General features: G+C 35.1%; 1 protein-coding gene across 2 annotated transcripts in view; it reads left to right on the forward strand.

The window, feature by feature from the left end:
• Positions 1-231: 231 nt before the first annotated feature.
• The window catches only part of LOC149805771 (kelch domain-containing protein 2-like), a 48,633-nt gene continuing 32,482 nt past the window's right edge, over positions 232-16,382 (forward strand). Inside the window, exons 1-5 of one of the 2 annotated variants that reach the window (XM_089950456.1) lie at positions 232-456; positions 3,506-3,579; positions 5,242-5,463; positions 6,460-6,501; positions 15,777-15,867. In XM_089950456.1, coding sequence (XP_089806582.1) covers positions 337-456; positions 3,506-3,579; positions 5,242-5,463; positions 6,460-6,501; positions 15,777-15,867 — 549 coding nt within the window. In that variant the 5' untranslated portion in view covers positions 232-336. The remainder of the gene's footprint in view (positions 457-3,505; positions 3,580-5,241; positions 5,464-6,459; positions 6,502-15,776; positions 15,868-16,382) is intronic. The other variant, XM_089950457.1, reaches the window with a different exon arrangement.

The following is a 16,382-nucleotide window of genomic DNA, read 5'->3' on the forward strand; positions in this document are numbered from 1 at the left end:
AGGACCTAGTCATACGCTATCCAACTTGGCCACCAGTCCCGTGCAGACGCTATTTATTTATATCTGTAGACGCTGTAGAAAATGATGTAAAATGTTTACGATGAGTTTTGATATTAAAAAGAAAATACATCAGTCCCGCTAACAAATACGAATTTGTAAAAAAAAAAAACATTAAAGTAGAAGCCGTCGCATGTACAATTTTCCTATTCCAAGAATGGCAAAAGAAACAACAAAATATATTACGACCACGACATCGAATGACGTTTCACACAAAACAATAGCAAGGTGCTCGAATGATCATGAAGTAAAATTGACTTGATTGGCAACTATGTGCATATGGACGAAGCAATGGATGAAAATTCAATATCTGAACCAAAATTTATTGACCCATATCCAAGAAGTGGACATATTGCAGTTGCAAATGGCGAATTTTTATTGATCTGGGGTGGTTACCAGGTTTGTTTCCTGTGTTATCTATTTTCGATGACTGATAAAAACAACTTACAACATGAGCTTATACGGACGGGGGAAGGGTTCTTTGTCATTTTTATATATAAAATTCTTTTTCGAAAACCAAAAATCAACTTTAGGAATTGTAAAAACGTTAATTTTTTTCAGTTCTATTAGAATGGCTCTTAAAACAACTACGCCCAACAGTAAACTACACTATATCAGTACTCGCCAAGATGTACGTTGCACAAACCTTCCCAAACACTTCCGACCACTTCAATGGCATAAGCAGTTAGAGCATCTGCCTTGGTTGCGGGAGGTCGCGGGTTTGAACCACGGCCGCGTAATAACCGAAGAATTACTTTTAAAAATATTACTTGCAAATGCCTCGCTTGATGCTCAGCATTAAGATGTTAGTTTTAGGACTGGTTGGCCTGGTGTCAGCAGGATAATGTGACTGGGTGTGACATGAAGCTACATGTCTGAGGCATGATGCCTCAGTGCTAGACATCACTATAAACTGCCACACTGCAGACATCATAGCAGTATGACTGAATTTTGTTTAAAGCTACGTTCAAAATCCAAATAATCCTCACCCATCCCGATACTTCCTTCCTCTAGACCCCATACAGAGTTGTCAAGGGTCCTTACTGTCATGAGATTAGACCAACAAGTAGATCTCCACCATATTCTTTTCATTCTGACATTACTGGTGGTAGAAACCAGTGTACCTTGGCACAGTTTTTGGTGGTTGTTGTTGTTGAGTTTAACGCCATTTTTCAGCACACAATAGGCTATGCATTGCGGCCAGTATTAATGGTGGAGGAAGAACCCAGGAAAACCCCGGGAAGAACCACCAACCCACGAGAAGCTACTGGCAAGCTTTCTCACATACCCACATTGACCGTATCTAAGACTCGAACCCACGCAGATAGAGGTGAAATGGCAGTGATCCGTAACGGAGAGCGCTTTAGACCACACGGCCACTCGGAGCCCAATTTGTGCTGGAGTTTGCTGCCTAAATAGTTTCAGATTATAGGCCACTTGCTAGTAATTAATATATTTTGACCGGCCTTTGTATGCAGATGGTAAGTAATATCTCTCTTGATCCATGTCTTAAATCTTTCTGAACACTCACCTTTTTAGTATGAAACCCTGTCAGAACATAACACCAGTGCATTCATCAGTTAGTAAGTTGAAAATGCATCAAAGATAGTCTGTTAGAGCCAAATGTTAGTCTCTGCCACCATTAATGGTATAAAAAAAAGAATGTGAAGATATACTTGTTGTTCTAGAGTGAGATCATCTCCACCGAGTGGCAGCTTTGTGATTGAAGACTTGGGTGATGCACTGGTGGAGCGTATGGGGAAGATGGTTACATAACAATCAGTATGTTTTCAGAAACACCATTGTAAAAACGTGGAAATTTATTGGAAGCCATAAAATCGTTATTTGGAAAATACAGTGTTGGACATATTTTAAGAATGTGAAAGATAATTCAGGATGTGCCTGTGAGCATGATTTAAGTACAAAGTATGTGTGTCTCACACTGCACGAGACCCACAGATATATATATATATATATATATATATATATATATATATATATATATATATATATAGAGAGAGAGAGAGAGAGAGAGAGAGAGAGAGAGAGAGAGAAAGAGACATATAATACTGTCATTAACCCAAATATTCAGACCTTACAAAACAATCAAAACAATTTTCTAATTATGAACTATATGAAACTCAGCACTTTTCCTGAATATTGTCAAGAAAATTAATATCTTTATTGTCATATTCTTTGTGTACATGTACTGCCATTGATGATAAATCTTGGCCATTGGTGATAAGTCTTGGAAGAATCTTTGTCTATGAGTAGTACCCAGTTTTAAGGTCAGTATGATGTAAAAATTGTCTTGTCCAACAGAATGTATCACCGCATTAATGTACATATGTTCAGATTATTACAGTGATGCCTGAATAGATTTCACAGAATGTATGATCAAAGTGTCACCTACAAGGCCCCAACTGTTTGTTGTTTCAATTTATTTTCATAATTATTGTGAATGCTGTAAAAAGAAACCAAGTTCTGATTTCTTAGATCAGTCTACTTTATATATTAAAAACATTTAAAAGAATCAAAAGTTGATTTCCTGCATTAGCTTTGCTTATCTATTCAATGACCATTTTTGAGGACAGTGAAAGTAGCCTTTGGGTCAACTATTCAGTGACCTGCTTTTGAGAATAAGTTAAATTTTCCTTAGTTTATGTTCTTGCTTGAATTTTTTTTCTTTTTCATTGGCATTAAAAGAAACCTTTCTTGGTGTCTCGATAATTTTTGTACTAGTTAAAATTGTGACAAATTTAGAAAATATAATGTTATGAAAATCGGAGGGTCTGACTATTTGGGTTAATTATGATAAATGGTTAAATGCAGTAAGGCTTCAAATGCCCATGAGGATATTTCCATGTGTGTTCTTGAACCATTTGTAGGTAATGTAGTAGTCAATTATCATATATTTGTAACATTTTATTGATTGATTTCTTTGTCAGTGAGATTTAGATAGGTTGATAACTCGCTATGTTGTTGTACATCCTTTGAGTTTGAAATTGAAGATGACCTTACATCCCTGACTCACAGAAATAAACCAGTGCAGTTCTATAATTTATATAAAAAAGTAGAATAACTATATGATACAAATCTTAAGTTGTTTTTAAAGAGATTAAACTTTTTCTAATCTGTTTTTCGTACATTAAAATATATATGTACTTACTACTTTATAATATGATTGAAAAGTGCAAATCCACGAAGATGAAAGATAGTATCAATGGATTTATCTCAAACAACTGGCAGTATTTATCTTGTACAAAAAAAATTCTTATCAATCTGTCAGTAAGTTTACATAGGAACTAGGACTGAATGTGAATGCTAGCCAAAAGATCAGAAATTTAAATCCCATGAGAAGGGTTTTTTTTATAATAGAGACAAATCATTTTCAAATATTAAATCAGATCAGTGGTTTGAGTTCTAAATGCATTTTGTTTTGTTTCAGGAAAATCCAGATTTTAATGAAATATATATTCCAACCAGAGAGGTACATGTGTACCATACTGAGTTTAAGTACTGGTAAGTACATAATGTATCAGATTGATATATACCATACAGAGTTTAAGGAAAGGTAATATAACATGTACCTTACTAATGTTTGAGACTGCTCCGGTGGCCTAGTGGTTAGAGCCTCTGCCTCAGAAGCAGAGAATCATGGGTTCGAACCCTGGCCAACTCATACCAAAGATTTAACAAAAATGGTACTAACAGCTGCCTCGTTAGGCTATCAGCATTAAGTGGTCAGTGTTAGGACTGGTCGGCCTGGTGTCAGGGTAATGTGACCGGGTGGGACATCATGCTACATGTCTGCGGCATGATGCCCCAGTGCTAAACATCACTATAAACTGCCACACTGCAGACATTGTAGCGATATGACTGAAAAATTGTTAAAGCTATGTTAAAAATCCTAATCACACACACACGCTAATGTTTACCAAACAGAGTTCAAGATTTGTAAATATATAATGTACCTTATTAACGTGTACCATTTATAGTTCAAGGACTGGTAAGCATTTGTATCTCATTAGTGTGTACCATACAGAATTCAAGGACTGGTAAGAATCTATTTTATTAATATGTACCATACAAAGTTCAGGTACTGGTATGCATATAATATACCTTATTAATGTGTACCATACAGGATTCAGTAATTGGGGTGGGGAGGCTCTGGGTGGGTGAGTTGTCTATATCACTCGCTGTTACAGATCACTAAAATCTCGCCTTTCTCCATTTGGGTTCAAGTCTTAACAATGTGGATATGTAAGAAACTTTATTATAGCTTCCCATGTTTTAGAGGTTTTTTCCTGTTTTTTTGGGGGGTCTTCTGCTGCCCAAAATACTGGCTACCATGTATAGTCCCTCACGTTCTGAAAAATGGTGTTGAACCCCGTGAAACCAAAGTCATCTGAGAATGTTACATAATTAATCTGCTTGCTATATGAGACATTATATTTATAAGAATAAATGAACATAAATTTACTTCTACTTCCTAAAGACATGTTGAAATCAGGACGGTTTCAAGGAATGTCAGAATATTAGGTGGCATAAATTGTGGCAGGTGGCAGCACTGTTTAAAATAAAAGACAAAGAGGGATAGGACAGGAATTCTAGTTTATCAGAACTTTAATTTCATGTGGCAAACAAGACATATGCAGATTTGTTATTCCATACCCAGTCATGCCATTTCAATCCATATATCAGTAACCTGTTTTGTTTAATTCCGAGTAAGTTCTTTAGTATCAGTTCATATTCTGTCACCAGCTGGTATCCGACTTTTATGATGAACAAGGACACCATCGCTAGAATGGGTATACAGTCAATAAGAAGTATTTAGGAAATTCCTTTAGTCAGGGTTGGGCTTCTTTTTTCTAGCTTTTCATAAATAATACATTAGACTTAAAGGTGATGTCTTCATTTCTGACATTCTCTTAGGCTCCAGATGTACACAAACTCATTATGTGCTGTTGTCAACATTCTAGCTGCTTCTATCAGTAAATGAAGAAACTTTTTTAGGATATCAGTCAGATAAGAAAAATTCCATTCTTAGGCATGAACATTGCATAACGAAAGCCTGCCCCATTCCCCCACCCCTTTTACTGTCTCTAAAACTCTTTGATTTATCTATTCATTTTGCAGATTAAAAATATTTTTTATTTCCCAGAGTTTTTGTGTTTTGTACAGGTTGAAGATAAAGACGTCTGGTGTGACACTCCCAGGACTATCAGGAGCTGGAGGGTATCTTGTCAACAGAAAGCTGTATGTGTTTGCTGGTTCTTCAGCCAGTGGAAATGTTAACACCCTGTATCAGTTGGATCTAACAACATGGATGTGGTCCATGGTACCAACCACTGAACCTCTCCCAAGCCCCAGGGACAAGTTTGCTTACTGGTCCTACAATAACAAGTGAGCACGAACTCATATTACATCATTTTACTGATACAAAGTAGGGACAATAAAATGCTTCAGACTTTGATTTAGATGGATTATTTTTTCAACATGTTGTCAGTATGAATGACAGAACATTGATAAAGACTTATTATTCAGTTTGATGCCAGTATAAATGAAATAAAACTATTATTATTCAATTTCATGACAGTGTGAATCACAGTGATGTAGACTTAAAGGTTACTGCATTTGTATGGGAAAATATGAACGAGTTTTGGCAAGGAATACTGCACGAACATGTGAGTGCAGTATATCCTTCCGACAAAACGAGTTCATATTTTCCCATACAAATGCAGTAACCTTTTTATTATATGCTCATTTTTTATTCCACCTAAGGTTTAGTTATATAAACAAAATACACTACAAGAAACAACGTAAATGAATGAATGCTGTATTCTAAACTAAATACACAAGCGCACATTTGACATTACAAAATGACATCATTATTAATGCACACATAGCTCCGCCCAGATAAATTTGAACTTAGTCGCGCGGTTGACATAACGTTCGAAAAGAAAATGGCGTGTCTAGTTAAAATTGAAATTTGCAGTCATATTGTGAATGAATGCGCATTGCAATGACTTTTCCATTTGATCTGGAGTGAATATATTTTGGTATTTTGTTTCGATTCCATGAAAGTTTGTGATTTTGGCCTGGATTCATCTGTGCAAGTTATACACGAAATACATCGGATTGAAGTGGCGCGGGAGAAGCGTGTTTACGTCTGCAAATGTGTTTCTGTTTCTGTCATTGAATGTTTGAAATCATAACGTGGGAAAAATATGAAGTCTTTCAATTGCAATTTTCAAAATGACGCTATGGAATTTAATGTGTATTTCATTTTGAGTGCAGTAGGGAGGATGCAATTGTACTTCTCGAAATTATAGTACACTTTCGAAATGTGTAATCCAGATTGAAAACCTATGACATGGCTCATGTAATTCGGATTTGCAGAATTAAGAAAAAACATTTTGAAGAAATTCAGGATGTAAAACTGTAAGTATATTTTATTTTGCCATTCTTATCACCAGATAAAGAAGACAGTATATACCTTGTCACTTGTATGTTATTTGTAAGGACATAATCGTCTGTCTTTTATATAATGTAGCTAGCCTAAATCCGTAACATTGTATCAACGCGGAATGTGCCAAAACAGCTGGGTTTTTTTTGCAGTCCACGAAACATGTTTTAGTTCATTCAGAAAGAAATTTAAATAACCACAATGTAAAGAGCCTCTTATGCGAGTTTGTATGATTTGTTTACAAATCAAAAGTGCTGGTGTCTGCGTCATTGTTTGTTTACAATAGAAAGTAGTTCCTTTATTCACGTGAATGCTATATGTGTATTGTCGCGTGCGTTCAGTATTGGGGAATATTGAATGATTCTGACAATGTAAAGTTAACGGGGAAAAAAATGAACATATATTAACTAATATTATTCAATTTGATGCCACTATGAATGACAGTGATGTAGACCTAATATTATTCAATTTGATGCCAATAACGACGACAGTGATGTAGACCTATTACTATTCAATTTGATGCCACTATGAATGACAGTGATGTAGACCTATTATTATTCAATTTGATGCCAATAACGACGACAGTGATGTAGACCTAATATTACACTGGACAACAAATTTTTACAAAAGTCATGTTACTGAAATAAAATTAGTCAATTCTTATCAATTTTTATGTGCTGAACACGAATATGACAGTCAAATTGCAAAATTGGCTCTAGTTTTTTTGTAATCTGCAAGAAATTAATGTTTACATAACGAAATGCATTCCAATAGTAAAAGGTCAACTGTAATAGCCTACCTATAAAAAATCAAGTCATTGACTACATCTTAGATTTCTTCGCCTGTCTCTTGTACAGCTGTTCGGGAGCATCTCTGAGGAGTGTCCAGCAGTAGTCAGCCAGCATTGTAGTGGACCATTTTCCCTGGTATCTTTGTTCCATTGTTGCGATATCTTGATGAAAACGTTCGCCGTGTTCATCACTAACAATACCACAGTTGCTAGGAAAGAAATCCAAATGGGAATGAAGGAAGTGAATCTTTAGAGACATATTGCAGCCAAGTTTCTTATACTTCATCAACATGTCTTCTACTAGTTCCTTATAGTTTTCTGCCCTAACATTTCCGAGGAAGTTTGTAGAAACTAGGCGAAAAGCATTCCATGCTTGTTTCGCGTCACCTTCCAGCAAGTTGTTGAACCGGTCATCTTTGAAAAGCTCTCGAATCTGAGGACCCACAAAAACTCCCTCTTTAATCTTTGCTTCGCTGAGTCGAGGGAATTTTTCATGCAGGTATCGGAATGCTGGCAAAGTCCGGTCAATGGCTTTCACGAAGTTCTTCATCAAACCTAGTTTGATGTGAAGGGGTGGTAGCAAGATTTTCTGAGCCTCAACCAGAGCTGGGTGTTGGATATTCTTCTCTCCAATGGCTACATTCTGCCTGTGAGTCCATTCCTTCCTCATGTAGTGCATTTCCCTTGCTCGGCTATCCCACTCGCATAAGAAACACATGTATTTTGTATATCCTTGCTGCAGTCCCATTAAAAGGGCAACTACCTTCAAATCACCACAGAGGTGCCAGCTGTACTTGTTATACTCAATGGAATTCAGTAGCTGCCTTAAGTTATCGTATGTCTCTTTCATGTGGACAGCATACGCTACTGGAATAGATGGAAGAATGTTTCCATTGTGCAAAAGCACAGCCTTGAGACTCAGTTTCGAAGAGTCCACAAATAGTCTCCATTCTTGTGGGTCATGAGTGATTTTTAAAGCATTCATGAGGCCCTCAATATCGGAACAGAATATCAGATTACTTTCCTTTCTGAAGAAAGGCTCCAATTGCTGGTGGCGCTTTCGATATGCAGTAATTGTGACATCTTCTTCTAGAAGATTCCATTGTTGGAGTCTTGATCCTAGCAATTCTGCCTTGTTCTTTGATAAGTCCAAATCACGAATCAGGTCATTTAGTTCTTCCTGTGTTATTCTGTGTGGGGTTGATGATGCACCACAGTGAAAATCTGGATCACTGCATGCTGATGGACCAGGAGAAGAACAGGTCGACTCACCTTTGTCTTCGTCAGATGAATCAAGAGAATATTCTGCTGGAGGTTCTGGAATAGGAAGTCCCTCACCATGTGGAACTGGTCTCAATGCAGACGGAATGTTTGGGTAGACTATTCTCGACTTCTTTCGCTTCGTTATTCCGCCGGAAAGAGGAGGAACCAAGCAGAAGTAACAGTCATTTAGGTGGTTGCTTGGCTCTCTCCACACCATTGGGACTGCAAACGGCATTGATGACCTTTTGCAATTCAACCACTGTGAAAGCTGTGTTGTACATGTAGCACAGCATATATGCGGAGCCCAAGGCTTGTCTTGGTCACCAACCTTGCAGCCGAAGTAAAGATGATATGCCTTCTTCACTTGAGAATTGATACTTTTCTTCTGGTTGGCAAATGTCACTTCCCCACAAATATAGCAAAAATTGTCCGCGGTATTAACACACTTTCGAGGCATTACTGTTCTTTATTGTACGTAAATGGATAAAATAATAAGTTTTATGTAACAGTAGCTTGAACTGTCTCGCACAACGTCTAAAATATTTTAAATGCTGAACCTATCTGATTGGGCTTTATATAGTACACTGCTTACGTCAGCTTCAGCAGCCGCCTGGCATTAGTATAATAGGCCTACACATGTATAGTACACTGCTGACGTCAACTTACTTCAGCAGCCGCATGGCATTAGTATTGCATTGCATCAGAAAATGATGCAATCAACTGTGGATGATGTGAGCATGATGGTATTATGCAATGTTACATCATTATTCCGGATGTTGCTGCAGTCCTACTGGAGAAATTTACACAGTGAAACATAGAAAATGAGGTATATGAATATCTTCAAAACGAGAGCCAATACAAATTTTTCACGGTTATATTCGTGTTCGGCACACCAAAATACTACAGATTAGGGCCTTTTCAAGTCAGTAATGATTTCACTGTTGACCAGTGTTATTCAATTTGATGCCACTATGAATGACAGTGATGTAGACCTATTATTATTCAATTTGATGCCAATAACGACGACAGTGATGTAGACCTATTACTATTCAACTTGATGCTAGTATGAATGAAAAAACATTGATGAAGACCTGTTATTATTCTACTTGATGCTGGTAAAAATGACGCTACATTGATTGAATAATTTCATGACCACACTGTAAATGAAATTCTGATTTTCTGTGAGAGTTCCTTGTTTTCCAAATAATGATCCAAAAGAAGATAGCTATACATACATTCAGGCCTCTCCAACTTTGCATTGTATTCTCTTCATACAGTGACTTGCTCAAAAGGAATGTTGATTTTGTGAAATTGTTTTTAAATTTTTTTTTTAAACTTTACTTTAGGGAAGTAAGATTGTTCACGAGACCAATAATTCTTCAAGGGTTACTTGCTTTAGCCTGTGTGCAGGAAGCATTTTTAAGAGGACTCAAATATTCACCATCTCAAATATTTTAGGAATAAACTTGATAGTATACACAAAAATAAAGAAAAAATTATCCAGTCTTCTTATGAAATAAATTGATACAGCTTTTTTTTAATGTTCATTTATCAAACGTCATAAAGAGGGACAATTTTAAAAGAGAGGATCATGTCATTTTGGGCAATTTGAATTTTAATAATTTATGCTAATCCACCTTCAGATATTAAAGGCTGCTATTAATAAAAATGCACAAAATAAGCATTAAATGACTTTTCAAAATCTGTTCATCTGTTGATTTCAAATTTGAAGGAAATCATCTTAGTTTGAAAGCTTTTAATGTGCATAAATTATGTAGCCCTGCCATCTTTTTTTATCACTGTTACCTAAGTGGAAGAAAAAAATGAGCATTTCTTATAACAAAAAAATTAGTCAACAGAGTTAAATCAAATTTGAGAGGAAGATGTATTTTTATGAAGGCATTTGTATAAATGATCCAGATCTGTCAGCCACTGCGGTGTTATTACAAAAATAGAAAAACATTTAAAAAAGACTTAAAAAATTTTCAAAATAAATAAATAAAGATCCTTAATAGAATTTGAAGAAATTTGTAACAAAGTACCCTGCTAACCCAGATTTCTGCACTTGGGTCTCTTGGATTCAGTTTCAGGTGGATTTCAGCGAGATGAGCGAGATGAGGTGCACTTGGGTCTCTTTTTGCATTGTATCATGACAAATATTGATAAAGATACAGTTAAACCTTTCTCTTCTCAATACTTGTGGCAAAGTGAATATTTTTGGAAATGGCAGTGGATTGGAATTAAAAGGGTTATTTTTAGTTGAAGTAAGATTGAGTCAATACCAGACTAGTTCCTGGCAACTTTCTATGCATTTATAATGCATCTTCCAGTTTCAGATTTTGCCAGAATTCTGTTTTGGTTTTATGGTTCTTATGCCTTTCAAAAATCAAATGAAAATGTAGAAATCAGAATTCAGCTCAGTACTTTTGATGCACACTAATGGAAAAATAATAAATTGCCATTAGTATGAGTACTATCTCCTATTAATATGTCCATTTATTTATTTGTTTTTAATGGATTGATTAGTCTCGTCCGGATAGGCTGAAATGCAGGAAGGTGGTAATCCGACAGTGGAGAAATTATCAATTGTTGCTTTGCATGATCATGAATACTTTTGCAGTGTGAAAAAAGGAGCAAGGAGTTGTCATTACAGCCTCACTTCAAATACATAATTATTTAATCAGTATTGCTTATCTATATGAAAACGTGTATATTGTGAGAAATTTGATGGCATTGGTCACGTTCGTATAATTGAAAGTGGCTTCATTGGCAAATAAAAAGTTGGTTTAGAATAGCCATATGGTTGGATCCATGGAATGTGGTGTTTTGATTTTTTTTTAATTTTTGCTTTGAACTTTCAAAAACCTTTAACACTGAGTTAATGCCAATGCTCACAAATGACATCATGATACATCTTGCATTTTGATGACATCATGGTATATCTTGCACTTTGATGACATCATGCTGTCTTTCATTTTGATGACATCACACTATGTCATGCATTTTGATGAAATCATGCTGTCTTTCATTTTGATGACATACTATATCTTGCATTTTGATGACATCATGCTGTCTTTCATTTTGATGACATCACGCTATGTCTTGCATTTTGATGAAATCATGCTGTCTTTCGTTTTGATGACATGCTATATCTTTCATTTTGATGACATCATGCAATGTCTTGCATTTTGATGACATCATGTTGTGTCTTGCATTTTGATGACATACATGTCTTGCATTTTTATGGCTTACATTTTGATGGGCATACATGTCTTGCATTTTGATGACATACATGTCTTGCATTTTGATGGCATCATGCAATGTCTTGTATTTTGATGACATCATGCTATGTCTTGCATTTTGATGGCATCATGCAATGTCTTGTATTTTGATGACATCATGCTATGTCTTGCATTTTGATGGCATCATGCTATGTCTTGCATTTTGATGACATCATGTTGTGTCTTGCATTTTGATGACATGTCTTGTATTTTGATGGCATCATGCTATGTCTTGTATTTTGATGACATCATGTTGTGTCGTGCATTTTGATGACATACATGTCTTGCATTTTGATGGCATACATGTCTTGCATTTTGATGACATACATGTCTTACATTTTGATGGCATCATGCAGTGTCTTGTATTTTGATGACATCATGCTATGTCTTGTATTTTGATGGCATCATGTTGTGTCTTGTATTTTGATGACATACATGTCTTGCATTTTGATGACATCATGCTGTTCTTGTATTTTGATGACATGATGCTATGTCTTGTATTTTGATGACATCATGCTATGTCTTGTATTTTGATGACATCATGTTGTATCGTGCATTTTGATGACATACATGTCTTGCGTTTTGATGGCATCATGCTATGTCTTGCATTTTGATGGCATCATGCTATGTCTTGCATTTTGATGGCATCATGCTATGTCTTGCATTTTGATGACATCATGTTGCGTCTTGCATTTTGATGACATGTCTTGCATTTTGATGACATCATGTTGTGTCTTGCATTTTGATGTGTCTTGCATTTTGATGACATACATGTCTTGCATTCTGATGACATCATGCTATGTCTTGCATTTTGATGACATCATGTTGTGTCTTGCATTTTGATGACATGTCTTGCATTTTGATGGCATCGTGCTGTCTTGCATTTTGATGACATCATGTTGTGTCTTGCATTTTGATGACATACATGTCTTGCATTTTGATGACATCATGCAATGTCTTGCATTTTGATGACATCATGCTAAATTCTGCTTTTTTTCCAAAATATGGCAAGGCAAGCATTCTAGCTAGCAGAACAGAAAATCTGGTTGAGAATTTGGATTTTTAAGGTTCATAGAATGAACATTTTGAGATTAATGACATTGGGGAATTGAACAGAATGTAATTTTTGTTCAGATTGTACATGAATTCACAGAAATATATATACTAAATCATAAGTAGGAGTCCAACTGCAAGCAACATAGACCCTGATCTGCTGTCACATAATGCACCATTAGATCAGGGTTTGAGTTGTTTGTTTTACTGACCCCTCCTTTCAAATTGCATAGACTCAGATCTGCCAGTGCATTATGTGGTAGCAGTTCTGGGTCTGTGCAATTTTCATTTGAATCTGACTAATATGTGTATGAATGGTAGCTAGTATTCATAGGCAGTGTTTTTTCGTATATTTCTGGGTTTAAAACTATGCTCTTAAAGGATGACTTTCTGTGAATTGAATACTATAAAATTTATATTAATGATTCTTTTTCCTTGGTAAAATAATATTAACACATAAGACACTGTAACCAAGAGCATAATTAGGTAACTTCATGATGCATGCAAACTAACAGGTTCTTCGGATTAGCACACCACCTGCCCTACCCGGACCATAAGGCACCTGGATTGCACATTGTTCATGTGCATTTGTGTGTATCTATATTGCTGATAATCATCATTTATTCTTTTCCACATAGAGTGCAAATGGAGATCTCTACTTTACCCCTATCAAGGCTGGTCCTGGTTTGTAAAAAGTTGTTGGCAAAAAAATTGCCAACCTCAGTATTTTGTTGCCAATTTGTAAAAAGTGTCGCCAGAACAAGTAGTGAATATTTTTCCAAGTCTACTAATGTAATAGGCAATGAAAAGTCTATTAATGTAATAGGCAGTGAAAATTGCAAAAGATGGGATAGTTATTACTTTATTAACAACAAGTAATTCAGCTATAATATTACAAAATAAATCATTACATGACTGTTTTGCACTATTAAAATGTTGTAGAATGTCACATGATGATCAGTCATGATTGTAGTAAGCCGCAAAGAAAGTGTTCCACATGGCACTGATAATGGCATTTTTTTTATACTGATAGCAGCGATCTTCGCTGCTTCCATGGTCTTTGCATCCCAAATCACCATTAATGCATAGGTATGACTGTTGTCATCTGAAAAAAATGCATTATCAAATGTAAAAGATCTACTTTCCTGACATCTACAGTATCTCACTCAGTTTTTAAATAGAAACATTGGATAGTAATCAAATCTATATTATGTATATTAATTTCCAAATAACAGTTTTGTAAGTAACTTTTAGTTAGTGACATGTTAATTGTAAAAACCCATGATCATACTTTGCAATTTAAGATAAATGATGTATAATGCGACCATTGATTTCATGCATTCAGTAATTAAATGCCCCCCCATGTTAGCTTCACAAAGTACATCTCAGTCAACCAGGAGTTTCTGAAGTTTATTTTTGCTGCGCTTTACATGCTTTGCTTGTATTGAATTGCTTCATAAATCCCAAGAATGATCACTGAATGCTGTAGAATGTTTCTCGACTAGCAAAATATGATCTCCATTCCCAATTAAACTTACACGAGTCAACACCTGGTATTAATGTACCGTATATATAATCATAAATTCACACCCATTTTAGGAATTTTTAGATATAACAAAAAAGAACATGGTTTATTTGTCAATCAATTGCAAGTGCTTTCACTCGCTGTAGAACAGGCTAAATCTAAATGCTGTTAATTTTTTAAAACTTTTTGTTACGATGAGATGATAAACATGCACCGTCTAACTTACGTTTACCATGATAATGTTGCACTGTCGACAGTATATAACTGTGATTGAGATTTTTTCCATTTGCTTTGTATTTATACACAGCAATCTGTAATTCAAAGGTAATCAGTCTTCTCTGAAGTTTCAGCAAAACTATTTTATTGGTATATTTAAAAAAAAACCAGAAGGATTAGTCGTCCATTTAATTGTAGCTGTTTCTATTCACGTCTTCAGAGGTCGGTTGATTGTAGCTATAGACCGGTAGCATGATTGAGTTTATCACAGCATACAGTAATTGAGCCAGATGTCAACATAAGCAGATTATGATGTAACAGTGCACTGTAAAGATGGTTTTGTCAATAAGAATAAAGGATTTTTTTATGTAACATATAGTTTCCAGTGCATTGTATAGCCAAGTTTGTGACTTCCTATCATTGTCCCTTTGAATTCTCCACTCCAAATCCATGATTGTATGTACAAATTAAGCAACCAAAAAGGCTGTCACCCAAAAAATTGCCAAATGGTATATTTTGTCGCCAATAAGGAAAAAAAATCGCAATTTGCGACATTGGCAAAGCCCAGGACAATCCCTGCCTTATTCAACCTAGTCAAAATAGATATCTCTACTTTACCCCAGTTCAACCTCATTAAAATATATATCTCTACTTTGCACCTATTCAACCTAGTAAAAATAGATATCTCTACTTTACCCCAATTCAACCTAGTTAAAATAGATATCTCTACTTTACTCCTATTCAACATACAGTATAAATATATATCTCTACTTCACCCCATTTCAACATACAGTGTAAATAGAAATCTCAGCTTTACCCCTATTCAGAATTGTTGTAAATATATATCTCTACTACTTTACCGCTATTCAACATCCATTGTAAACAGATATCTCAACTCTACATTTTTTTCAACATATAATCAAAGTAGATATTTCTATTGTACCTCAACTTAGTCAAAATATCTCTTTAATGCCCCTATTCAGTATGCAATGTAAATAAATATCTCTACCCCATATTTAGTATACAATGTAAATAGATAACACTACTTTGATTCCTTAATTGTTGATGCAGCTGTAAAAGTTATGCCAAATTTAGTTGTACATGTTACTGTTTTCCATTTAGGTTATATTGCTTTGGAGGATTTGGAATTCCACTTTACGACTACCTTAATGGAAGTGGAACATTTGTGCAAGATGACACTGACCCTGCATCGGTACATTATTTCCTTCTAAATTATTTACTGGTATATATCACTAATATGATAAATGATTTACCTTGTTCTATTGGTATCTAGTCAATATTATGATAAATGATTTACCTTGCTATATTGGTATCTAATTAATATTATGATAAATAATATACCTTGTTATACTGCTGTCTAATCACTATTGTAATAAACGATTTACCTTGTTATATTGGTATCTAGTCAGTATTATGATAAATGATTTACCTTGTTATATTGGTATCTAGTCAATATTATGATAAATGATTTACCTTGTTTTATTGGTATATCGTTAATATTATGATAAATGATTTACCTTGTTCTACTGGTATCTAATCAATATTATGATAAATGATATATCTTGTTATACTGCCATCTAGTTAATATTATGATAAATGATTTACCTTGTTATACTGCCATCTAATGAGTATTATGATAAATGATTTACCTTGTTATACTGCCATCTGAGTATTATGATAAATGATTTACCTTGTTATACTGCCATC

This window comes from Sinohyriopsis cumingii, chromosome 2, assembly GCF_028554795.1.
Source record: "Sinohyriopsis cumingii isolate HCF-2022 chromosome 2, ASM2855479v2, whole genome shotgun sequence".
NCBI lineage: Eukaryota > Metazoa > Mollusca > Bivalvia > Unionida > Unionidae > Sinohyriopsis > Sinohyriopsis cumingii.